The sequence below is a fragment of the Acartia tonsa genome, chromosome 10 (genome assembly GCF_053477335.1).
Source record: "Acartia tonsa isolate MP-2025a chromosome 10, ASM5347733v1, whole genome shotgun sequence".
Classification (NCBI taxonomy): Eukaryota; Metazoa; Arthropoda; class Copepoda; order Calanoida; family Acartiidae; genus Acartia; species Acartia tonsa.
The window spans coordinates 31,636,551-31,664,543 of record NC_137269.1 but is presented as its reverse complement, the minus strand read 5'-3'; the positions used below and the strand labels follow the sequence as shown (position 1 = coordinate 31,664,543).

The 27,993-nt window shown below is 29.8% G+C and overlaps 1 protein-coding gene across 1 annotated transcript; it reads right to left on the bottom strand.

Moving 5' to 3' along the window:
• Positions 1 to 15: 15 nt before the first annotated feature.
• Positions 16 to 27,991, bottom strand: LOC145330761 (uncharacterized). The gene is made up of 9 exons (XM_080175427.1): positions 27,863 to 27,991; positions 26,796 to 26,884; positions 16,125 to 16,248; positions 15,258 to 15,352; positions 14,603 to 14,647; positions 14,215 to 14,294; positions 2,340 to 2,382; positions 576 to 669; positions 16 to 117 (listed from the first exon to the last, which is right to left on the bottom strand). Exons 1-9 carry the CDS (start codon positions 27,953 to 27,955, stop codon positions 16 to 18), a joined length of 765 nt encoding a protein of 254 aa, XP_080031553.1. The 5' UTR covers positions 27,956 to 27,991.
• Between the last annotated feature and the right edge of the window lie 2 nt (positions 27,992 to 27,993).

Sequence of the window (27,993 nt, the reverse complement as noted above, 5' to 3'; positions counted from 1 at the left end):
TAAGATATTTTTGTTTTATTTTAAGGCAATTTGACTTAAACAAAACATTCGACAGTACTTGCCTATTATTTGAAAACTCGGGTATTTGGAGTTGAAATCAGGAACCGGGGCTAGACACTAAAATATTGATTAAATTGTATGTATTTTTAAATCGAAACTTTTCTTTAGCTAAGTTCTGTTAGTTCTTCCGTATTTAGGGTTAGCACATTTCGTTGATTTAGGCATTTTAGAATTGTCCTATAAATTTCATACTTTAGATGTTTTGACATTCATGTGTTTATGTTCGTTTGTTCCAACGTTTGATTTAAATGATAACTAAGCTTCTACTTTATAACTTACTTTATCTTTCTGCTTGTCAATTTTTTGTGTTTGAGAGAGATTTTTTTTATGGCAAACATGATTGTTCTCATTTGCTATTAAAGATAAATGTTTTGAATTGAATTTTTTTGAAATATTGCAAAAATTCATGAGTATTTATTTTTTTACCTTCCCTCGTTAGACTGTTCCTCTTTATCTTATAGAGCTTTGCTACTTATAGATGTTATCATCCTTGTTATCAGATACTATGATAAAACCTTTGATCTATTAGAATATGATCTCATGTTAGATAGATTTAGGCACGTTAGATCCATCCATGTAGGTATCAACCAGTCTGCAGTCATATCATATCTAGATAGATTAATATATGTTAGATCTATTAATGTAGGTATCAACTAGTCATATCATATCTAGATAGATTAAGATATGTTAGATCTATCCATGTAGGTATCAACTAGTTATATCATATCTAGATAGATTAATATATGTTAGATCTATCCATGTGGGTATTAACCAGTCATATCATATATAGATAGATTAAGGTATGTTAGATCTATTAATGTAGGTATCAACTAGTCATATCATATCTAGATAGATTAAGATATGTTAGATCTATCCATGTAGGTATCAACCAGTCATATCATATCTAGATAGATTAATATATGTTAGATTTATTCATGTAGGTATCAACTAGTCATATCATATATAGATAGATTAATATATGTTAGATCTATCCATGTGGGTATCAACCAGTCATATCATATATAGATAGATTAAGGTATGTTAGATCTATTAATGTAGGTATCAACTAGTCATATCATATCTAGATAGATTAAGATATGTTAGATCTATCCATGTAGGTATCAACTAGTCGTATCATATATAGATAGATTAAGATATGTTAGATCTATCCATGTAGGTATCAACTAGTCATATCATATATAGATAAATTAAGTTATGTTAGATCTATCCATGTAAGTATCAACCAGTCATATCATATCAAGATAGATTAAGATAAGTTAGATCTATCCATGTAGGTATTAACATCATGTATAGATAGATTAAGATATGTTAGATCTATCCATGTAGGTATTAACCAGTCAAATCATATCTAGATAGATTAAGATATGTTAGATCTATCCATGTAGGTATCAACTAGTCATATTATATATAGATAGATTAATATATGTTAGATCTATCCATGTGGGTATCAACTAGTCATATCATATCTAGATAGATTAAGATATGTTAGATCTATCCATGTAGGTATCAACTAGTCGTATCATATATAGATAGATTAAGATATGTTAGATCTATTAATGTAGGTATCAACTAGTCATATCATATCTAGATAGATTAAGATATGTTAGATCTATCCATGTAGGTATCAACTAGTCGTATCATATATAGATAGATTAAGATATGTTAGATCTATCCATGTGGGTATCAACTAGTCATATCATATCTAGATAGATTAAGATATGTTAGATCTATCCATGTAGGTATCAACCAGTCATATCATATATAGATAAATTAAGATATGTTAGATCTATCCATGTAGGTATCAACTAGTTATATTATACCTAGAAAGATTTAGATATGTTAGATCTATCCATGTGGGTATCAACTAGTCATATCATATCTAGATAGATTAAGATATGTTAGATCTATCCATGTGGGTATCAACTAGTTATATCATATCTAGATAGATTAAGATATGTTAGATTTATCCATGTAGGTATCAACTAGTCATATCATATCTAGATAGATTAAGATATGTTAGATTTATCCATGTAGGTATCAACTAGTCATATCATATCTAGATAGATTAAGATATGTTAGATCTATCTATGTAGGTATCAACTAGTCATATCATATCTAGATAGATTAAGATATGTTAGATTTATCCATGTAGGTATCAACTAGTCATATCATATCTAGTTAGAGGGCAACATTACAAACAGACAGAAGAACGGACAGACATTGGTAACTAATAAAGTAACCTCATGAAAATGATTTACCTTGATTTTACATTTTTCAATTTATCGCCCAGATCCAGAAAGCCTAGAAAATAAAACTGGTTCTTGGCTGTTTGATAACAGTTATTTCTCGAAGGCACAGGCTAGAAAAACTGGTTTTAATCTTATGATTGTACATTTTTATATTCGTAGAAAACTGGATATAATACGATGCCAGACATAGTTTATTTTATATAGATGAGAACCGGTTCTTATCCACCGGATGCTAATCAGTTTCGAATGAATACGAGAAAAATATTTATTCGCTCAATTAGTTGCTGACCCATATAAAAAAGTAGATAACCATCACGTGCGAATTCTAGAGTCACTTTATTCTAATTTAAACTTTTATCAAATTACTACGATTCCCTAGAGTTGGGCTAACTTTTAGTTATTAAATAATTCACTGTGGGCTACAATTGAATCAAGACAAAAGTAAGTGCCGAGCCCTGGGACCTATGTAGGGTGAAAATAGACATAAATCCTAGATGATTCCAGGTGGAGACAAAATATTTTAGCGGGGTCTTTTGGTTTTTTTTCAATTTAAAGTTCTGAAAAAAAATTGAAAAAAATATGAAAATCTTTAATAAAAAACAAACAAAAAATAATTTTTAATATTTTTTTTTATTTGAAGATACAAACAACTTATATAAATACTATAAGCTTTAAAAAAATCACAATTTTCAAATTTAGACTTTCAATATAAAGATTTGTAGAAAAAACCTAACAACAAATTCTAACATATTTCTGATCAACATAGCAATAAAACGTCTTTTGCAAAATCTTTATCATCAAAAATAAATAGCACTTACTAAAGACTTTTTTTCATTTAAACTTATACTTTTCACATTAATTAACTTTAAAGATTGGTTTTTTTAAAAAGAAAGGTTGCGTGATTTTTTTATTCATAATTAATTGCCTAATTTTGAGATTCAGATAAAAAACCTTACTGCTTTATATCATTGGATACTCTACTAGCAGCGGCTACGCCTCTAGAGGCATATAGGGACCCTTAGGTTGGGGGGGAAGACGAACCTCCCCTTACAATTACAGTTTTTTTTAATGAAAAAGTTAAAAACATTTATTTTGGAGAGTTGATTCTCTTGGGATAGTGATGGTACCCATCCCCAAAATAGTAATAAACCTTACCAGGACATATAAGAAGCTACCATGTAAAGGAGAACCATATTGGTTCAGTGGTTAGTGAGATCCCTTGGTGCACAAAGACTTACATAGAACGTGTTACTTTATTATAAAGATACATATATACACAGAAACTCTACAATCAGAGTATGTCTGTTTGTTCATCTGTCTGTATAAAAACATTACAGAATATATTTATTTGGTACTAGCGGCTACGCTCCTAGAGGCCTTTAGGGGCACTTGAGAGGGGAAGAAGTGGTTGAATTCTACAACTAGATTTTTATTTTAGACTTAAAAAGAAAAAGTTTTTTTTTGTGTGTGAAATGGGATCCTTTTTTAGGGGTTGATTTCTCCTAGGAAGGTGGAGGTACCCTCCCAAAATAAGTTATAAACCTTTCAAGAACCAATGAGAAGCTACATAGAAAAAAAAGAACCATTGATCATTGTTAATTACTATTCAGGGATCTAAAGGGATAAGACAATGACCGCTAAATTGATTTACATTCCCAAATATGATACATGGATAACCCTTCTGTATGTTTCAGTTAATGGTTGAAATGTTGGGCACTTAATTTAATAATCCAACCAAACAAAAATCGCAACAGGTCCCCTAAGTAGTTAAGCCAACGAATAACAAATTCCTATATTAAACTATGGGGACTAGTCTAATAAATAGCCCATTGTCCCATCTCGCTCTGATTAATATATTTTTGTATCTGTATGTTACACTTGCTATTTTCTTTATTTGCATTCTTTTAAACTTCACTAATTATGGATGTTGTCTTTTTCCCTTGTTAAATCCAATTACCTAATTCTTGATATTCTTTGAGGTTAATAATTACAATTATATTTTATTAAATGGAAAAAGAACAATTTAATCATAATTCAAGATAAAAATTATTTTATCACTAGCGGTTTTACCCCTAGAGGCATCTAGGGGCCCTTGATAAGTGGGGGGAAGTTGACCCCTCCCCTACTTTCAGTTTTAGTATGTAAAAGAAAAAGTTTTTTTTAAATGTTGGGTAGGAACTAATTTTTTCTAAACTCAAAACTTCTCAGGACAATGAAAAACTTGAACCAAGAAGAACTATATCAGTTAAGCGGTTACAAAGAATCTTCGGTACCGACAGACACCCTCACACACACACACAAACAGACAGACACAGAAACTGTTACTTTTATATAAGGATTAATAGACACTAAACTACTCCTTAATATGTTGATCCTATTATCAGTCTAAAAGATAGGTCAATAAAGAAGAACCAAATTGGTCCAGCGGTTAGCAAGAACTTTAGGCACAGACAGAAAAAACACACGGACATCCTATCTTTTTTATACAGGGATATAACTTTTAAACGATAGGAAATTTTTTTTTTCCAGATGATATTTCTCCCCTGCTTTAAAGCACTATTTATGATACAAAATAGATTGATGTCTGTTTGTCCATCTTTCTGATGCTTAAAAACTGATATGGTTCTTTTTTTACTTTACTATGTAGCTTCTCATTGGTCCTTGGATCGAAGGTTTATAACTTTTTTTGAGAAAGAGAAGAGAAATCGCCCCTTAAAAAAGGACCACAACACACAAAAAAACCTTTTTCTTTTTAAGTCTAAAATAAAAATCTAGTTGTAGAATTCAACCACTTCTTCCCCTCTCAAGTGTCCCTAAAGGCCTCTAGGAGCGTAGCCGCTAGTACCAAATAAATATATTCTGTAATGTTTTTATACAGACAGATGAACAAACAGACATACTTTGATTGTAGAGTTTTTTGTGTATATATGTATCTTTATAATAAAGTAACACGTTCTATGTAAGTCTTTGTGCACCAAGGGATCTCACTAACCACTGAATCAATATGGTTCTCCTTTACATGGTAGCTTCTTATATGTCCTGGTAAGGTTTATTACTATTTTGGGGATGGGTACCATCACTATCCCAAGAGAATCAACTCTCCAAAATAAATGTTTTTAACTTTTTCATTAAAAAAACTGTAATTGTAAGGGGGGGTTCGTCTTCCCCCCCAACCTAAGGGTCCCTATATGCCTCTAGAGGCGTAGCCGCTGCTAGTAGAGTATCCAATGATATAAAGCAGTAAGGTTTTTTATCTGAATCTCAAAATTAGGCAATTAATTATGAATAAAAAAATCACGCAACCTTTCTTTTTAAAAAAATCAATCTTTAAAGTTAATTAATGTGAAAAGTATAAGTTTAAATGAAAAAAAGTCTTTAGTAAGTGCTATTTATTTTTGATGATAAAGATTTTGCAAAAGACGTTTTATTGCTATGTTGATCAGAAATATGTTAGAATTTGTTGTTAGGTTTTTTCTACAAATCTTTATATTGAAAGTCTAAATTTGAAAATTGTGATTTTTTTAAAGCTTATAGTATTTATATAAGTTGTTTGTATCTTTAAATAAAAAAAAATATTACAAATCATTTTTTTTTTTTTTTTTATTCAAGATTTTCATATTTTTTTCAATTTTTTTTCAGAACTTTAAATTGAAAAAAAACCAAAAGACCCCGCTAAAATATTTTGTCTCCACCTGGAATCATCAAGGATTTATGTCTATTTTCACCCTACATAGGTCCCAGGGCTCGGCACTTACTTTTGTCTTGATTCAATTGTAGCCCACAGTGAATTATACATAATAGTGAGAATCACGAACGAAGATAAGTGTTCCTAATGGTATTTTCTTATGTCAGGCTTATGTAAGCTTTTAGTTAAGTATCCCTATGAAGTTTCTAAGTTATTGTTAAGTATTCCTAAATGTAGTAATGTTAAGTAAGACTTAGGGAAGCTTTAAGGTACCTTATGAAGTTTACTAGGGGTTCCTATTTTGTTCTTAGTTACATTAAGTTAGGTCAAGAAAAATCAGGTTTGATACACGAGTACCTTTTTGGTTATGTCTTAAAACAGCCAATTGTTTTTCTAACTAAAGATTTTAAAAAAATATTTCTATCTTTTTTAAGTTTTTGAGCACGGTTCCTTGTAAATTCTGCCACATACATCCTATCTGTGTTATACATAATAGCAATTAACCATCTAAGGCCTCTTTAAAGATATTTTTTTTATTTTCATAATTATAAAGAATGGTTACTTCAAAATATTTTTTATAGGGTGATTTTTTTAGTAGAAAATATGGTAAATTAACCTCCCCAATATATATAAAAAACACAAATCATATTCAAATATTGGAAATGGGCAGGTGTGCTAAACATTTGCAAATTATTTTTTTTCGTTAAAATGAATGAACAACAAAATAGATGTAATTATTTGATTCTACATTTAAAGAGCTATAATTCAAATTTTATTACAATGAGTACACTTTTAGTTATTTATAATGTTTCTTTTTTTCTATTTATGTAGACGAAAAAAACTTTACTCTAATTAAGACTTATCTTTCATATTTTTTAATTTTATTTTTTAATTATTTAATTAGGGTTACATAAAATTACTTAGGTATACTTAACATATAAAAGGTATCTTATCTAGTTAAGTCAGGTAGAAAGCAAGTACAAATTCTCATTCAATCCAGGGTGGGAGGGATCATTGGGCTTTCTAAAATATTACATTAGTCCCCAAATTTGTATTATAACGTTTTCTTATTCAATAGCTTAATAACTTTTGGGACTTTTTTTCGAAATTTAATTGGTATGTTCATTAATCTTAATATCCAGCCGTTTCAACCACTAATTGTACAGTACAAGGACGTCCAAGCCTTTTTTATATGGGGGGGAGGTAGATCAAAATTCAAAAATTTTGCCTAGGCATCCCAAAATTCAATTTGGGCGGGGTATCAATTTATCTACTATTGTCTTATCCCTTTAGATCCCTGATTTCATCTACATTTAACTGATTGATATATTCATTTGTGTTCCTTCAGATGCGCTAAAATCCGTATACTAAAGTAGCAGGATGTTTGTTTGTCTGTATGTCTGTCTGTGTGTCTGTACCAAAGGATCTCGCTAAACGCTGAACCGATCGGGTTCTCCTTAATATGTAGATTCTAATGGTTTCTGGGAAGGTTTATGACTATTTTGGGAGAGGGTACAACCAACCTCCCAAGAGAAATGACAAAAAATCGAAATATTTAAAATATATGGGAGACTTCATTGTAACATAAAGAGAATTATCGTAAAATAAAGAAGTAATGTAGAGACTTTAACAAATAAAAACATCTAAAGTGCCACTAGAGGCCTCTAGGGGCGTAGCTGCTATTTTAGAAATAAAGTAAAAGTGAAGGTAAATACAATGGTCATAAAAAAAGAGATATAATCAAGGATGTTTAAAATATCTTGCTAGCTTCTGGAATGAATAGGTTTCTTTTCATGGAAGCTTCTTATATGCCATTAGTTATATTTAAAAAAAAAGGAAACTTATTCTTGCTTTAAAAAACTTTTAAAGATACTAAAAAGATACTTAGTCCATACCTACACACACAGACAGACATACACCATATCTTTTGGCTACCCCTCTAAAGATATTAGATTTATATGAATTGCTTCAAAATGTTTTGTACAGGATGATTTTTAAAAGCGAGGCTTTTCTATAATTAGGGTCGGTCCGTCCAAGATAGATAGCTTTTATTTGTTAATTTAGGCATGTTAGAATTGTCCTATTGATTTCAAACTTTGCATGATGATTCCTGTAGTAGTTAGGTACGATTTAGAAAGCATAGCAACTCTATAATCATCACCAGAATGTCCGTACGTCCATTTTAAACATGTTGATTTTTCTACTTTTTTAACAACAATTTTTTATGTGATCTAATTATCCCTTTGATCTGCTTTTTGGTATATTGATTCCTGGGACAACAAAGAACAATATTATAAGCAAAGCAACTCTATCAAGTCCTTAAAATGTAAGTATGTCCATAAACATTATTCTGTATCAAGCAGTTTTTCAACAAATTTACTTACAATTTTGCTTCGACTCGTATACATTTAAATTCTGATTATTCAGTTCTGACAATATACAAGTGTTAATGTTTGTGATTTTTTCAAATTAATTTCGTTATTGGTATAAGCTGTTAATAAATAGCCCATTGTCCCCTCTTTCTCTATTAAAATAAAACATGTGATGTTTTATTAGCAATTTTCTTAGCACAGTAAAAAATGTTTTCAGTGTTCTCTTTTCCCTAAATCAACACTTCATAATAGATAATCGAAGTATTGCCGTAAAAAAATGTAATCAAAAATAAGTGATTTAAAGCTGTCATTCAAGATTTGAAGAAATAAAGGAACACCAATAAAGAAATTATCAAGTAAGAATTATTAAAAGGTATAATCTAGATACATACTCCCAAATTCAGCCAATAGGAATACAGGGGAGGATCAATCTACCATATATTGGAAAGAAAGCAAACAAAATTTGGTTAGAAAGAGCAATTATCCTTTGATATCATTCGCAAAATGAATCATCTATAAATAGTCTTTCATAGGATAAGCCTTTGCTTTGGTCATATGGTTAAAAAATTTCTTCCCTCGCATGATTTAAAGCATATATGACATAACATATATAAGAAGTCATCTTTAAATAGTTAACTTTCCTGGGATAAAGTTACCTCTTTGGATATTTCTTATTAAGTTTCACAACTTATTGGGCCCGATTTACCATCTAGATCTACTATATCTATTGGTTCATTATACTATACTTTTGTACTTTCTTGGTAGAATATTTTTTTAAAGGTTATTATTTAAAACAGCTAACTGTTCTTTTAGCTAAAAAATCATAAAAATTATATAGCTTTCATTAGTTTTTAAGTAGTTTCTATTCAAGTCCTGTCTGTGTTATACTTAATAGCTACAACCCCTCTAAGCTTTAAAGTTGTTAGATTTATAAAGAAAGGTTAAAAAAAACGTTTTGTAGAGAGTGATTTCTTAGCTTGGTAAAGGCACCATGTAAAATATAGGTAAAACACATGACATATAATCAAATATTAGAAATAGGCAAGTGTTGAACCTATGATACTTTTTTGTTAAAATGTATGGACATCTATATAGATGTTAAAATTAAAATCTACAAAGAGCCACATGTTAACAAATTTTATATGTTTATTACAAAGAGTAGCTTTTAGTTCTATATGATCTATCCTTATAGTTTGTTTTTCTATTATAGTAAAATTAAAAATAATCCACACAAAGTTTTGTTGAAAAAACATCAAATTGTCATCCTAAGAAAGAATTTTATTTCTTATTATTTTTAAAATTAGTTAAGGTACCTTTTTTTGATAAGATACCCTAGGATTTTTGATGGAGAAGTGGATCAAAAGGGATGATTCATATAAGGTAGGGGCATCGAAAATAGGAAGGGGATTAAGCTACCTTTACATAAATAGTTAGGGATTCCTAAACCTTTCTTTGCAAAGAAAGCAGGTAGAAATTAATAGGGAAGGGTTGATAAAGGTTACTTTCAAATTTATGTAAGCTTTTTTAGTACAACTTTAAGGTAGGCTTACATTAAAGTTAGCGATGCCTAAGGGTTCTTAATTCAAAAGAAAGCAGGTAGAGGTGGGAAGAGCTTTGACATCCAATGAATAGATATATAAGATCTAGATGGTCTATCTGGCACCAAATTCTGTCATACATATAGAGGTGTAAGACAAACCCTTTTGTTTATTTGTAACTGTATAAGTTTCATTTTGATAATTTCAGCAACAAAATGTTTAGATGATATAAATTTCTGAAATGCTTTTGATTATTTAGACGTATTTGTTTAAATTCAATAATTTGGGCAACAAAATTTTTAGATGATATATTTTTTCCTGATTCTTTAGCTTTAAATACTCTAGGAAGTAGTCCTATAGCCAAAAACCTGCTAAAAAGCACTCCAATTACCATGGATGTTTCCCTTAGAGCAATAAGAAATTAACCCTTACAGATTGGGGGGGCTAAATTAGCCGCCCCCCTCTAGTTTTTTCAATGTCACTTGCCTTCATTACATCATGACTTTTTAAGTTTAGTAATTATACATTTTTATATAAGCCGGTGCTTTTATTAAGTAGTAGATGTAAAATTTTTCATAGAATTCAGTTATGCAATTTTTAAAATAATTAAGTTTGTTTTTTTAAAATTAAGTCGATCTTAAGGTACCAAAACGCAACAAAAAAAAGGAAGAAAATGGGCATTATGAACAAAAATAGTAAGATCTTTAATTTGACACCTTACTTTTTGAATTTTGTCAGGTAATTATTGAAAAAATTGATTTTTTAAAACCCACGAGAATAAAAACTTTGAACTTAATTTTATCATTACACAGGTATAAAAAATATGGGTTCATATATACCTTTAGAATCAGAAAAATATTACGAATCCATTATAAGCAAAATTGAAAAAAAGTAAAAAAATAAAAAATGGCCTAATATATTATTTTGTACAAGCAACACTTTCTTCATCCCCTCTTTACCCCCTCTTTACCCCCTTCCCATTTTTATTCTCAAAATAAGAAATAAGATGGTTGCCTGTATAATATAACATAATATTTTTTATATAATTCCTTTTATTGTAGTTTATATACTATAGTGAAAACTTTTTATTTCAATTTTGCTTAGAATGGATTTGTAATATTTTTCTCATTCTAACAGTATATATAACGCCTATTTCTTATGCCTGGGTAATGATAAAATTAAGTTCAAAGTTTTTATTCTTGTGGGTTTAAAAAAATCAATTTTTTCAATAATTACCTGACAGAATTTAAAAAGTAAGGTGTCAAATTAAAGATTTTACCATTTTTGTTCATAATGGCCATTATCTTTCTTTTTTTTGTTGCATTTTAGTACCTTAAAATCGACTTAATTTTTTTAAAAAAAACTTACATTACTTTAAAAATAAGAGGTCTACAAAAAAACCGATTGCATATCTGAATTCTATGGAAAAATTTACATCTACTACTTACTAAAAGCACCGGCTAGCTATAAAAATAAAAGTAAATACACCTTCTTTGGTGCCACCTAACCGACTTTGACCGGACGCCATGACCGACACAGACTAGATATCCTTATAAGATCAACTCTTGCCGACATATAATTACTAAACTTAAAAAGTCATGAAGTCACAACTCTCTATCTTACCTACAAAAAAATGACATTGAAAAAAATAGAGGGGGGGGGGTCAATATGACCCCCCCCCTGATCTGTAAGGGTTAATAGATAATTATACTTCTTAATATGAGAGTGTTGACAAAAAGTTACTGCTGTATATCTTGAATAGGAGATGAGATAATCATATTCTCTACATTTTTGTCTTTGAAGGACAAACTGACCGATAGACAAACATTTGGATCTAAAGAGTAGCTTCACTACTAAAAATTATTTACCCCTTCATCAAATGTTGGTAAAGATTTTATTGTGAGGGTAATAAAAAAAAAATTTTTTCAAAGCATTTTTAGGAAGATAAACAACCATCCCTCCCCTCCCCTTCCCCACATATTTTGACGTCCTCACTTTTGTACAAAAATCTGCACAATTTTTAACCAATAATATGGCCGAATTATTGCTACATTGTTTTCCTATTGGCTGCATTAGAAAATGTGTATCTAAATGTCCCATATCTATTCAATTAAGGCAGGTTCCTAAAATCTAAAATTTAAAAAATAACAATACTAATAAGATTGGGAACATAAATGTAATTACATAACAAATTTAATTGAGAGAATGCAACTTTGTACTTCTCTTTTTAAAAGCGAAGCTTTTCTATAATAAGGGTAAGTCCGTCCATCTGTATCTGATAGCTCATATTATTAATTTAGGCATATAAGAATTATCCTATCAATTTCAAATAATGTTTCCTGTAATAGTTAGATACGATTTAGCAACTCTATAATCGTTATCCAAATGCCCACATGTTCATTTTAAACATACTGATTTTTAAAACTTTTTTTTATAAAAACTTTAATTATTTAGTTATCCTATTCATCTTGATCTTATATTTGAAATAATGATTCCTAAAAAATGTGTGTATGTCATTATCCTGCATTTAATCAATTTTACATTATAATTGTTTACAAATTTAGAGCTTCCCTTTTATTGATGTTGTCATTCTTGTTTAGCAACTCTCTAATAAGAAAGGAAAAATGCAAAGAGTACATCCAATAGACAAATTCATGCAAATAGATTGTTAATTTTTTTCTGTTGTAGTAAAGTTAAATTTAATCTACAATATGTTTTGTTAAAAAAATGTATCAAATTGTCTAGCTAAGAAAGAATTTCATTCATTATTATTTAAATAAAATAAGGAAAGCCTTATTTTTTCTTAGGGTATCCTATCTTTTACAGAAAAGATAGGAAGAGTTTTTATAAATCAGCTAAACAAATGTTATCTTTAAAGTATTAAAAACAAGATTAAGGGAGAAAAGAAATAAAATGCTATCTTTAAAGTAGCAAAAACTAGATTAAGATTAATGGGAAAAAAGGAAAAAAAACGTAAGATACAAATGTACAGCCTCAATCATGATAACTTTTAAACCCAAAATGAAGAACACTAAGTGGGGGGAGGTGGGGGGAGGATTGGCCTAGTGAGTGTTAACACAAAATTAAGGTACACTTATTGGGGGGAATCGGTTGAAAAGGGTAGATATAAACAATTGGGGGGAAAAGAGAAGCAGTAAGTAAAGTAAAAGAGAGAGGGGAAAAATACATTGGTGGTGCAGCCTTATAATGTCATGAGGAAAACTAATAAGAGTTAAGACAACATCTTTTCCAATATCATTTTTAAGCATATTTTCATTTAATGTTGAAATTAAAATGAAGATAAAAGATAAAATAAATTGTTTTCAAATCAATCAGAACCTTTTCTATTAAAAGCAATTGAACCAAAATGGCTTTCTCAAATATTAAATTTCCCCTAAATGTTTCAGATGGACAGACATAAATTCATATTATATAGTAACTTTGCTAATAAAAATCTTTTAAATCCACGATATTAGTAGAAAAAGGTTTAAAATATTTTTTTAACAATTTAATATCAAAATTTTATAACAAAAGTTAATTAATCTTCTTTAAATTATTTTAGTTTGGAAAGAGGTGCAACAACAATATGGTTTAGCACAGCAAAAATGGCCAGGCCTACTGATTTTGTCCATTCTTAAATTCCCTTGATTCCCCTCTTTTACTTTTTTCTCTTTGCCCTTATGAACTTTTAATCATACAAAGAGTTCATTTCTAAAATTCTATTCTTACAAATAATGCAAAGAGAACTGTAATTTATTTATGAAATACTTTTTTTAAAAATCCACGTTATTTTACATAAACAAATACATAAAGGATAAGTTAAGAAAGATTTTAAAATATTCCTATTTTTTATTGCAAGTTGATGTAATAAGGAAGGTTTAGTACAGGCTTATGTACACTTGTTTATGAGAGGTTCATGTAAGGCTAAAGTATGCCTATCAAAATCTTTACTTAAGCTTGACATTACTAAATTTAAGGGTAGCCTATCTCCCCCAAACTAAAGTAAAGCTTAAGATACCCTTATTTTTAAAGGGTCCCTAATAAACCGTTTGTGATTAGCTCTAATATAAAAACAAAGAGGTGATAAAGCTTTTTTGGGGTGAGGGTACTCATTCTTGATAAAGAGATGTGGTTATCACCAAACCTCCTCCCATTAGCCTAAAACCTTCCATAGATTGGTTAGGTAGCCGTTTAAGAGATCTTTAGGACATATAGACATACATTCTGGTACTTAAGGAGAGATAAATTTATCCTAAATTGACCTTTCCCTCCCCTGATTAATTGATTACCTATAATATCCATCCCTTTAGAATTAACTCCCATTACAAAGGTCAGAGTCACAAAATCTGGATTTTCATCTTTCATACGCCTAAATCACATAACAATAAATGTAAGTATAAATATAGAAGAGTTTTATAATTAATCTAAATCACACCTATGACATATATCTACCTGCTTTTCTCTAGCATCTAGACATAAAAACCTCACTTAACTAGATAGGAATACCTATAAAATGTTCAGTAATACATAACTAAAGGTTACTCAAATAAACTAAGAAAACAAAGAAACTCTGTAGGTTTACATACCTAACTAAAAGCTTTTTAGCCTTACAATAGAAAATTTCATTAGGGTGCAATTTCTCCCCTTTGTCTCCCTTTATTGTTTAAAATATTTTACCTAATTACAGCATTGTATAAGGTCTTGTCCAATAAATCATCTGCACTAAAAACACAATAAGAAAATTTGCAATACATTCCAGGTAAAATAACTTACATTAAAAAATACTTTCAGACGTTTGGCCGCTATCAGCCTTCAAGGTTTTTTAAAGATCCCATTAAGTCTTGGGGGAAGATTTAATTTTATTGCATTGTTCTATCCCTTATGTTCCTGTTACGCTGGCAGTAGATAAAGAACCCAGTGAAAACTAAAGTCCCAACTCCATTTGTTTTCGTCAAAAAAGTTTGCAATTCAGACAAATCGATAGATATTTGTATTATATAAACTATTGTTTATTGTACCAAGGAAAAGTTGATGGTTAATAGTTATTTATCGCATCGAATTTTAAACAGCATTCCGTGGATATCAAAATGTACAATCATAAGATTAAAACCAGTTTTCTGCCCTGAGATGCCGAAGGCACTGGCTAAAAATGGTTCTAATCTTATGATTGTTTTTTTTTATATACGTAGAAAACTGGATATAAAAGGATGCTATACATAATTTTTCAGTATGGTTGAGAACCGGTTCTAATCCACTTGATATTAATTGGTTTCAAAGCGATACTGGACAAATTTTTCTTAGGTGCCATGTGTACCAGGTATAAAATATTTACCAGAATGCCCAGTCTCTATCAGATTGTCTCTCTATTCTGTCCAGTCTGCTTGAGGCCATACTTCGTCTTGTTCGTACACTAGAGGCCTGGCTACCCTACAAACAATGTCTGCTAGTGTTTATGTTGAAGCTTTTATAGTGCCTAAAAAAAGAACGCCATAGTGACCCACCATTAGTCAATCAAAATGTATACTGTATTGGTAATATTGTCTGTGTATTGGCCTATCATTGGTTAATTGTATTGTATGACATCATTATTTATAGGCACTATAAAGAGCTTCTAAGTGTTGATTATACACATTGTCTGCTAGACGAGCAATAATTATGCGGCATTCTTTAAGCTTTTTTTGGTTTGGGGGTAAAAATTTTTTTTAGGGGGGGGTAATTCTTTTTTTGGGGGGGTAAAATGGGGCACCCTCAAATTGTTTTTTTTTGGGGGGGGGGGTAATCCCCACTTTACTCCCACTCCCTTGGACGTCTTTGTGTGCTAGTGCCAAAAGTCTTTAAATTAGCCTAATTATTTAAAGTTGCATTAGATCTAGTACACAAAAGTCCAAGACAACTAAAAGTATGAATTTTTAAAACTTACTAGAATAGTTATCTATCCCATTGTATTAAGGACAGTTTTCCTGGGATATTAAAATGGAAAAAAATAAGATTAATTCCAGTTTTGTTAGCCCCGAGTGGCCGAAGGCCCAGACTATCATAGCTGGTATTATATCTTTTTAGATATTTATATAAAAAAAATATTTGTAGAAAATTGTCTGTAATACGATACTATAAATGATTTTTCAGAAAGGCGCAGAACCAGTTGTAATCATTCGGAAATCAATCGGATTTAGAGTCATACATAAAAATTATTACTTACCCGTTTAGAGCCACTCTTGAGGCTGCTCTTTTCATCATTATTATTATTATTATTATTATTATTATTGTTGTTGTTGTTTATTTCTGATTCTGTTTCTTCTATTGCAAAATCATCCTCTAACATTCTAAACAGATAGATATGAGCTACAAGGAACTGCTCAAAAATAGCGTAGCAATGAAGCCGTCTATAGTGCCTGTAAAAAATGACGTCATACAATGCAAATGACCAATGATAGGCCAATACACAGACTAAATTATCAAAGCTTCCGGAGCAGTAGCTTAGATAAAAAAAAGAACGGTAATGTTATACAGTAATAGTTATTTATCATATTTTCGTAATATTGTGAATGCTAGAAAGGATATTAAAATTATTTCAACAATTTTGGTCATGTGATCAAAATTTGAATTTTTCTTCTACTATTGCCCCCTCTGGGGGCGAAGTAGGTGGAAATTTAAATTTTTATCACTTTACCCTAATATTAGTGAAATAATTTTGAATGACCTTTCTTGTATAAGCAATATTAATAAAATATGATACTTGGTTTTGTCTCATTCTCTATCTTTTTCTTAAATTCAAAAAAGTCTATCAAAAAATTTACATCATCTAAGGGTGAACAATAAATATCTCTGTCTATTTTTCTCTATATTTCTTCCCCCTCCCCCCTCCCTCACTTTTCTGTCTATTTCCTTCTCTCTCTCCTCCTCTTTTGTACGTTCATTTATACAATAGAGATAACCTAGAGACAGCACAAGGGAATTTTGTTTACATTATGTATCAGCTATAAATTGTTGAATATCTTAGGTTAAAGCTTTCCTTGGGTGAAATATTTGAAGAAAATATTTCTTCCATCATATAATGTGAAGCGTATGACACAACATATAATAAGTTAGTTATAAATAATTTAATTTCTTATAATAAAGTTATCTTTCTAAAAATTATATCATTGCAAAATTTAGTTGCAAATAATGTTGCCTATAGGGCTGTATTTCATATACAACAAAAAGTGAACAAAGGTTTCTTTTTAAGAAAAAAATGGGGTCAGATTGACCATCTATGTCTAATGTTTATACCCACATCAAATATTAAATTATAACAATGTACAGTAGAGTGGATCAATTTTGGACATTGAATTTGTAATCAACATCTACAGTTTAAACTTCATATAAGAAACCTAAATATAAAAAATTTATTTTGTCCTTGAGGGGAAATAGGGGGAAGGTGTTTCCATGCATTAAAAATTTTAGAAGTTTATTCTGGAGGTGCAACTTTTTTTCTTTCAAAGTATTGCTTTATGCATCTTTTTGAATTTGTCTTGTTGATTAATATAAGAATATCAAATTGGTTTTAAAAAATATTCATCCAAGCATGAAAAATCTTAAATTAAATGTAAAATCTCTTGGTTTTTAAATTTATTTATGGATTTTTCTTGCTAGGATCAATAGTTTTAAAAACAGATTTTTTATTCTTATTCTACTCTTCAAGACAAAATTGGGAAGGTGCATAAAGCTATACTTTGAAAGAAAAATAATTGCCCCCCCCCAAAAAAAAAAAAAAAAATTCTCCCCACAAGTGTCTTTCTAAAAGTTTACATGCATAGGCAAGCCTCCCCATTATTCAAAATATTTTCTTTTCATTTTTTGGTCTCTTATATGATGTTCAGACAGAAAGTGTATGTAGCACATTTAAAATTAGAAAATCATTGAAAATCAAGCCACTCTAATGTACAGCATTTATTTCTTCAATTCCACAGTACAAAATTATTCCTGTATTTAAATTTAACATATTATATAGGAAAAAATATTCTTGTATTTAAAATTAAAAATCATGTTGAAATTTTTTTAAAATTTTTTAATAATGTACAGCAAATTATTTCCTTTTTATCTCATGTTTTGAAATTTATAAGATAGTTAGAATAAATTACAGAAATAATGAAAGATTTAAAGAAGAGAGCGTCAGGGAGGGGGGTCGAGGGGGGTTTCCCCCCTCAGGAGAGGGGGGGTTGAGGGGGGTCTCCCCCCTCAGAAAAAGCTTGGGCTTAAATCTTCAACAAATAAAGAAAACAAAATTATTTTAAAAATTTCTTTTTTATGTTAAATATTATTATTTTTGTGACACTTGATTTTGAATGACAAAAAATGATGAAATAAATATTACCCACTGTATGAAATGTTAAATTAGAAATCAATAATGATGTTGGAAAATTTATTCTCATTTTATACTCTGAAAAAAGGAATTGACAAAAAATAATAATTTTTATTCCAAACTTTTAAAACAGCATGCCTATTTCTTATTGGTTGACACTTGAATTAAAATAAAATAATGAATATTATTTCAAGACCAGAAATAAATTTGAAATAAATAATTTTCTTTCCCCTATATTTTTTATTCCAAAATGCCAAGAATTAATTTTGAAATAGAATAATTTTCTTTCCAATATTTTTATTCCTTTTTCTTATTGGACGTCATTTTGTGTCCAATGAGAGACTAGTGTTTAAATATTTTAAAGCTTATTACAGCATTTATTTTGAATATGATAATAGCAACATTCTCACATTAAATGTGATAAAAGTATTTCAAATAAATGATAAAAAGAATAAATGTTTAACTTATAGAAAGGACAAAAAAAATTGATTTGTTTTATGCCTGACAAAGCATATTATATTTTTGGAAACGTATGTTTTAAAATTTAAACGAGTATGACAACATCTAAAAGTTGCGGAGCACAAACAAATGAGTGGACAAACAGACACAGGGAGTAATAAAGCAGATATTCAGTTCTCATAACAAAGAAAAAAGAGAGAGAATATACAAAAACTCCAAGAAAATTATAAAACCTTAAAAGAATAACGTTAACAACTTTTAAATTATGAATTACATGCAGACGGACAAAACAATATATAAATTAGATGCGTTTATGTCATAGGAACATTCACTGAAAATTTTTGCCGGCTATTCTCAAAAGCATCCGAGAAAATCACATTTATCCTATTACGTTTTAGATAAAGTTTATTATAGAGTAGCTTTACTACTCAAAACAAAGAAGTTATCAATTAAATCTATTTAGTCAGAGTAACGAAAGGACAGACATTAGTTATACAGCATTACAATTATAGATTTATTAGCCTAGATGGTCAATCAGACACAATAAAAGAAATTTTAGCAGATTTTTGTTTAAATTTAATCTCAGTTAAAGTAAGATATCACATATAATTCAATCCTATAATATTAGCGAAATTGGACAATAGAATTCCTACAAGCAAAGCTAATATATATTAGGCTGTTTTAGGGATTGTTCATCTAGACTTTCTACATCTATTTATTAACAACTTCTGTCATTCCACATAAAATTATAAATTACCTTTCAAGATCAGAAAAGTCGAGTAAGAATAATTTTCTTCTTATGCGTACAAATTTAATTTTATAGAAACCTTTCAAGAAAAGAAATAAAAACTTAAAAATATATTTTTGTAGTGACGCAACTATGTTTTGATAACTAGCAGCTACGCCCCAAGCATCTTGGGGATCTAAGGGGAAGAAAGGGGATAGATATAAAGATTAAAACCATCCCAAATTGTATAGCCTAAAACCACCACAGGTCCTATGTTAAGCTTACCTAAAAATAATCGGATTAGTGAGATCTTAAGCCCCAATAACCTTACTACTTTATATAGTAAGATTTAAAAATATAATTTGCACATAATTTGATTTAGGTCACTTATATATTAAAACCTTAGAGGGAGGGGACATTAGACTGAAAATTATATCGGTACCAAAAGTTTTATATAAACATTCTCTCATTAGTAATAGTTTCAAAAAAAATCATAAATAATGTTAATCTACTGAAGGATTAATTTTGTCAATCCTAATTGAGGATGTTGATAGATTTATCATCTATTGTTTTATCCAATTTATTCCTGATACTGTTCTTGTTAAATTAAATTTCTAATTCTTTCCTTTCGCCATGTAATATGAAAGTAAACTAACCTATGTAAACATTTTTATTTTAATACTGCTCAATTTCTTCATAATGCGTCCAAATAATATTAGTTAATCTGCCGGAATTTAATACAAACCTTTCTTTTCATGTCCCTCTTTTACTTAAGAACTTAAAAATGGCTATACAACATCAATTTTTGACAATTTTGTTCTTTTTTTTTGGGGGGGGGGTTGTTTTTTTAAGTATATTTGATTTACCTACTAACAACCTTTACAAGCATCTCTATAATCAAGTCCTAAAAATGTCAGTAAAAAGTATCATGTATTACGAATTTACTTACAATTTTGTTTAAACTTATGCATTCTGCTTATTCAGTTCTGACACTCTACAAGTTCGTCCTTCCATTTCGGAGGTTCCCTTTTATGGATGTTGTCATCCTTGTTTAGTAATATATATTATGAAAAAGACCCTTTCAAGAGTTGTTGAAGTGTTACTTAACTTAAAGTTATTTTTTTGCCTTTAATGAGGAATTATAAGGTAATACAATATTTCATGTGAATTGTTTATAAAAATTATTGCACTAAGTATTTGCATATTACAACAAGGATGACAACATCCATAAGAACAAAGCTCAAATTGTCTACAAACAACCGTTATCAACTATAGAGTGACAGTACTCTTAATATCAATAAATCAGCTGTTTATGAACATACAAATGAAACATTGTTACTATTCGTCCTAAGAATCATCATACTAAAAATTAAGTTATGAACTAAAAAAGTGGTATTAAAGTATCTAAAAAAATCATTATTTTTAATAGTTGTACGGACTTTTTGTTATTGTTGAAGAAAAGCTACGCCTTCTAACTTTAATTTATCGCTTCAAATCAATCGGACGGGCCAACCATGACTTTTATGGATGAACAGACAGACGGACTGACCCGAAATGTAGAGTAGCCACGCTCTGAATAATCCTTGTTACGACCTTTGTGCACAAGAATTAATAACAATTTCAGGTTAAATAATTGTTTTGCAAATAAAGGGATTACCAAGTATCCCAGTTGGTCCTGCAAGTATTGAGGTGGCATTAAAATTCTTTAAGGGATAAGACAATAGATTGATGTTTTATAATAAACTAGCGGCTACGCCCATAGGGCCTCTAGGGGCACTTAATGATGGGGGAGGGGGTCGCCACTTTCAATTTTATTTTTAAGAAGAAAAAGTAAAAAACAATTTTTTTTTGTTGGCGGAAAATTTTTTTTAGGGGCGAGATTTAAAATATTTGTAAACCTTTCCAGGACTCATTAGAAACTAAACTGCAAATAAGAAGCATATTGGTTCAGAAATTAGCTATATCTTTCGCTACAGACAGACACACATACAGACAGACCTGTTACTTTAGTATATAATGATAAACATAGTTTTGTTTCATTCATTCAAGTGACTTTATCCAAGAAGGGGCGAAGGTATCCCCCTGCCCCCCCCCCCCTCACGGTTTTATTTTGTTTGAGAGAATATAAAATTATATCTAGGCCCTTTTTTTTGAGAGGGTAACCCTCCACACAGAATAGCATTCAGGATAAATAATATCTAACATAAAATCATTTGACATAAATTCATTTAACATTATTCAGCATTTTTTTTTATTATTCTCACCCTTTTCGACGTAGCTTCTACAGTACAAACAGCAAAAAACTGGCATTTACATTTTCTAAAACTAGAACTCATTTTTGCCATTAACACAAGCCACTCAATTTGTGTTTTTAAAAAAGGGTGCATTTTTAAACAACCTTTATATTTACTTTTTTTAAAGTGGAACTGTAAATTAGGTCATTGACATATATAAAAATATACAAAACAGCTCAATATTAATATTTCTTAAAAACAAAATTGCAAAATAACAAAACATAGATTTTGTACAAATTACTTTGTACTCCTGGGATCATTTAAATCATTAGAATTAGCGGTTTACCACCCAACTGAGATTTCCACTTCCATCGAAAAAAAAGCTTGAACGTCGTCATAGAGGGAAACTGCCTTAGAATTCCTTACTATGTAGAAGATACTACTTTGAATTTTCTTTTTTATCAATTTGCCGCTAAAATTAACCAATCCTTTGTCTTCTTTCAAAATTGCAACAAAATATTGGATGTTTTTTTTTAAATAAGACCTTTGATTAGTTCCTTCAGGCGGCAAATGATTTAAGAAATTCAAAGTTGCGTCATCCCATAAAATTTTATGTACAAAAGAGTTTTAAGCTCCTTGGTCAAGCTCTTAACCTAAAAACCATTTAAACCTTCTACTTTTAGATGGTTGCCGATATCTTAACAGACAAGCATTACATAGTTAAAATAGTTATAGCTAAACTACCATTTGATAAATACATCCTTGTCTAGTTGTTGACATTTTTTTAAACTGCAAAATTTCCAAGTTTTTGCAAAGTGTTGCATGTTTAATTAGATAATTTTCTGAACTATTATAATTTACAAAACGTTTTAAGTAACAAGAATAAATATTTATTATAAACGAGTCTTAGCTGTTTTATGAACAACTAGCGGCAGCGCCCAAAGCATCTAGAGGCTCTGTATTCAAAATGCACTTAGGTGCTGCTATAAAATTTGCATAAAACCATTAAAAGACTGAAATGAAAATAAAATAGCCTAAAACTATCACAAGACTTATGAAGCTTACCTAAAATAGGAAACTTAATCAGTTCAGTAGTTGTTGAGATCTTAAGCTTCAGATTAATTAACTACTTTATATAATAGGATATCTAACTTAGTTAAAATATAAATGATACTTGAAATTTAAGCAATGTTTTACAAAGCCCTGACTTTAATCATTAACACCTTAAAATTATTCAAATCAGACAAGATATATGTATAATGCAAAGTAGCTTGATGTCTGTCCGTCTGTCTGTCCCTTAAGATCTCGGTAACCACTGTACCGATTGGATTCTACTCTTCAGGGTATATACCTATTGGTCCTGTGGGGGTTTTAAGCTATTTTCTTGGGGGGTGGGACACCCCCAACCCCCAAAAAAACAAAACAATCCCCCCCATTTTTTTTTTGTAAGAAATATCCTTGGTCCTTTGTAGAAGATTTCCTTTGTGGAAGATTTCTTTTGTGGAATATTTTTTTTACAAATTTCACCTTACACTTTTTTCATCATCTTTTGGGGCAAAGCCCCTAGAGGCTAGGGGCGAAGCCGCTAGTGTAGTATATAAGTGATTGTGTCTGTCTGTATGTTATTCTGTTTTCCCATTTGAATATCAAAGGGGGTAAAAATTATATACTAATTCACTCCACCGTAACTTAACTTTCAATTAGGTCTTTGAAAATCAACTAATAGCGTCAGGAATATTAACACAGCCAAGTCGCTACAAAAGAGCAGAAAGCAATTTGCTAGCAGTCAAAAAAGGTCTCAAAAAGGGGTATCCAGGTAATTGTCTGATTATACATCTATATTTATAGATTTATTACTTCTAAATTAGAAAAAAAATATAAAAAAAACACTTTAATAACTAAGACTCAGACCTCCAGTGTTAACAATGCCGCAACTTAATATTTTCCAGATTTTTTAAATTGATTCAACTCTTAAATGTTCAGAACTCTATTGGCAACTTTGCTAGTATTGGATATAATAATACTTTATCTGGAATTAAACAAAAATTTATTTAATCCATTGAATCTTACAATCCTAAATCTTGAGGGAAGTAAACACTTGTTAAGATCTAAACATTACAATACTCTAATCATGGCAATTAAAGACAATTAACGTTTTTTTTCTATTCATTACTAAGCTTTTAAGCATTCTTTTAGTTAGTAAAAATTCAAATGTTTTTATACCTAACACATCTTTCTTGAAGTGTAAATGGATAAAAAAAATGTCTAAAACTTTTGTTTTCTTCTTACAGGGCAGACATTTTTTGTTTTCCATTTACACTTCAAGAAAGATGTGCTAATGTGTGTTGTTAATACAAATACTTGTTCTCTGTATTTTAAGCATAAATACAAAAAAAATGATTTGTATATTTTCATAGAATAAGGAGGAATAGAAGTGAAAACCCTAAAAATTTCTGGGAAATTAGAAGGAATCTTTGACTTGCGCACACACCCTGCTTTAACCAAATAAAGGATAAACAAAAATTACCATGAAAACGGACAATGCATCGTTCAAATAGGACCTAGTGCCAAGTAGAATCCATTGAGAATGAAATCCTAGCTGTTCCTTCTTGGCAGATATTTCAATTTTAAGATTTAAGGTGAAAATCACTAAATTTGCCTAATATACAAGGCAAATCTACCTTTAATACAGGGAGATTAGATACATTTTTTCTTTAAATCGCACTTATGAGGACAATTTTTAAATCAAATAATATCTTAGTCATGTAAAATCAATGAAGCAGTTGTGATTTGACTCGAATATGGTTAACTTGTCTATGTGTTTTACCTGTTTTCTTAATAATCTCTAAAATTAAGGCATAAAATTCTTTACACAATGTGTATACACTTAGAATAACAGATGTCTAGAGACCCCCTCTGTAAATCAGCCAATAGGATAATACTGGAAGAACAATGTGGCTATGCTATTGGTAGAAATGTGTATAGATTTTGGCTCAAAAGGGCAAAACGTTTTCATTCTGTTTGCATAATGAGTCACCTATAAATAGTAGCATTTTATAGGACAAAGCATTGCTTGGGTAAAACATATCTTGTAAAAATGTATTATCTTATAAAATGTGAAACATACGATAAAACATATATAGTAAGTCAACTATGAATAGTTGAATTTCTTTGGATAACGTTAGCTTTCTATAAATTATTTTGTGGAAATATTTCATTGCTGTATTATATGATTTGACTTACATAACAAAAAAAACTTGTGTTTGTATGTTAGAATTTTTCAAGTTTGACAGATTATGGGTCCAGTTTGACCATGTAGATATACTATATCTATTGGTCTAAGATATGATAATACAGGTTATTTGATTCCTTGTCTGTATGATAATCCAGGCTTCATTGATTTAATATTGTGTTTTGAAGTATTTCAAAAATGCTTAGTGATAATTTGTAATCAATCAGTTTCTTTTAGAAGCTTTTCTTAATTAAATTTGTTTAATATAATGAAAGTCTAATTCTAATTGTACCAAATGTACCTTTGCTCACTAAGAATTAAAATGTGTTGAGGTTTCCTTCAAGTTAATGTTTCTTCTTTCATTTTCTCTTCTGCTGTAGGCTGTTGTAAAGCTTTATACTTAATAAAAACTTGCTGCCTTGGTGGAACCTAAGGTTTGTGCTGAGTGTGAATATGATTATAACTATCGATGGAGGAGAAGGATTCTTCTTATCTTAGTTCTTCAGACATCCAAAAATCCATTTCCCTGTTCTAACTGTTTGGTACCAATCAGAGATTTTGAAGATTAACTCCTTAAGGTTGATGAATATAAGCCAAGAACTTTTGTTCTGTTACATTAAGTTTACTGAAGATCTCAAGCTAAATATTGACAAATCCTAAGCTTCCCTATACACAAGGATTAGGAAGAGGGGTTTGTACCAAACAGTATAGTATATCTAGATTGTCAAACTGAACCCATAATCTGAATTATCTATCCTAAGAAATACAACAATAATACAATATTCATAGTTGACTTATTATTATAAATCCTTTGTCTATATTTTACATTATATGCAGGAATACATTTTTACAGGATATGATTTTACCAAGCAAAGCTTTATCCTAAGATATGCAACTTTTTATAGCTGACTCATTATTCAAACAAAATGAAAACTTTTTGCTCTTTTGAGCCAAAATTTGTACACATCTCTACCAAAAACATAGCCAGATTGTTCTTCCAGTATTATCCTATTGGCTGATTGTCAGAGGTGTTCTCTAGACATCTGTTATTCTAAGTGTATACACATTGTGTAAAGAATTCTATGCCCTAATATTAGAGATTATTAAGAAAACAGGTAAAACACATAGACATCCCCCCCAAAAAAAAATTTTTTAAAGAACATTTATTTTGGGAGGGGTAATTACCCCCCCCCCCCAAAATGGTTTGGGGGGGGGGTAAATACCCCTCCCAAAATCGTTTGGGGTGCCTACGGCACCCCCAAGGTAGGGGTAATTTTTTTTTGGGGGGGGTATTGTTCAAAAAATTTTGGGGGTGCCTACGGCACCCCCAAAATCGTTTGGGGTTGCCAAATGGCCCATTACCCCCCCCCTTGGACGCCTATGGGTTAGTTAAATGGGTACAGCCCCTTCCTCCCCCCTCCCTCCCTACCACAAGTTAATGTATGGATGTAGTTGCTATCATGTATAAATCAGCTGTTTAAAAACAAACATAAGAGCGCAACCTAGTTTTATAATATAAATACACTAACAATATTTTTTTGTAAATTTTTTACATAATTAAATTTTTAAGGCTTATAATGCACATCAAATTCATTTTTAATCCATTGTGAATAGGGAAGAGAAAGCTGGAAGCTTGGCTACAAGGCTTTTAGTAAATTATTGCAAAAGGAATTTATTTTGAATATTTTTTCTGAATAGTTACTGAAATCATGTTATTTACTAACAGCCTTATAGCCGTTTTAGTCTTTCAATTGTTCCAATTTTACTTCAGGCTAGCTAGGCAGAATCTTTTACCTGGATTCTATTCTATACTTTATCTTCTTTATATGTATATTTTAGAACTTTCATGATCTTTTTTCATTTAAATATGAAATTACTTTTTCTGTTCAGTGAATTCTTCTTCTGTTATGATGTTGACACTTGATCTATACCCAAGCATCAATATAAGTCTAGCACTCTCCATATCCTACAAATAAAATAAAATCTATGACTTACTATATATAGAATTATACTAGAATTATAATTGAAGCAGCTTATAGTGCCTAAAAAAATGACGTCATGCAATACAAATGACCATTGATAGGCCAGTGTATATTGTTATTGACCAATGGTAAAATGTATACTGGCCTATTATTGGTCATTTGTATTATATGACGTCATTTTTTATTAGGCTCTATAAGCTGCTTGTGCTTATATCCAATTTTATCCATATCATGGAATAAGAAAATCTTGTACATTATATATCTATATTTTCATATCATGAAATATAAGTCTTACACAATTTATATCATAGACTATAAATCTAACACTATTCATATTCTAGAATATAAGTCTAGAACTATTCATATTCTAGAATATAAGTCTAACACTATTCATATTCTAGAAAAATAGTCTAGCACTATTCATATTATAAATATATGTCTAGCATTATTTATATTCTAGAATATAAGTCTAGCACTATTCACATCCTAGAATATAAGTCTTGCAGTATTCATATTTTAGAATATAAGTCTAGCACTATTCATATTCTAGAATATAAGTCTAGCACTATTCATATTCTAGAATATAAGTCTAGCACTATTCATATTCTAGAATATAAGTCTAGCACTATTCAAATTCTAGAATATAAGTCTAGCACTATTCATATTCTAGAATATTAGTCTAGCACTATTCATATTCTAAAATATAAATCTTGCACAATTCATATTCTAGAATATAAGTCTAGCACTATTCATATCATAAAATAAAAGTCTAGCACTATTAATATCCTAGAATATAAGTCTAGCACTAATCATATTCTAGAATATAAGTTTAGAATTATTCATATTCTAGAATATAAGTCTAGCACTATTCATATCCTAGAATATAAGTACAGCACTATTCTTAGAATATAAGTCTAGTGCTAACACTCTCCATTTAAAAAATGTGTAAAAGTTATAATTACCCCAAGATAGTCTAGATCTTGTTCATCAAGACGACTATCCAGATAGTCACTGTAACTATCATAATTATCTATACTTTCAAACAGATCATCCATTATGTCTAGGTTACTTTCATTTTCTCATTTTCATCTGA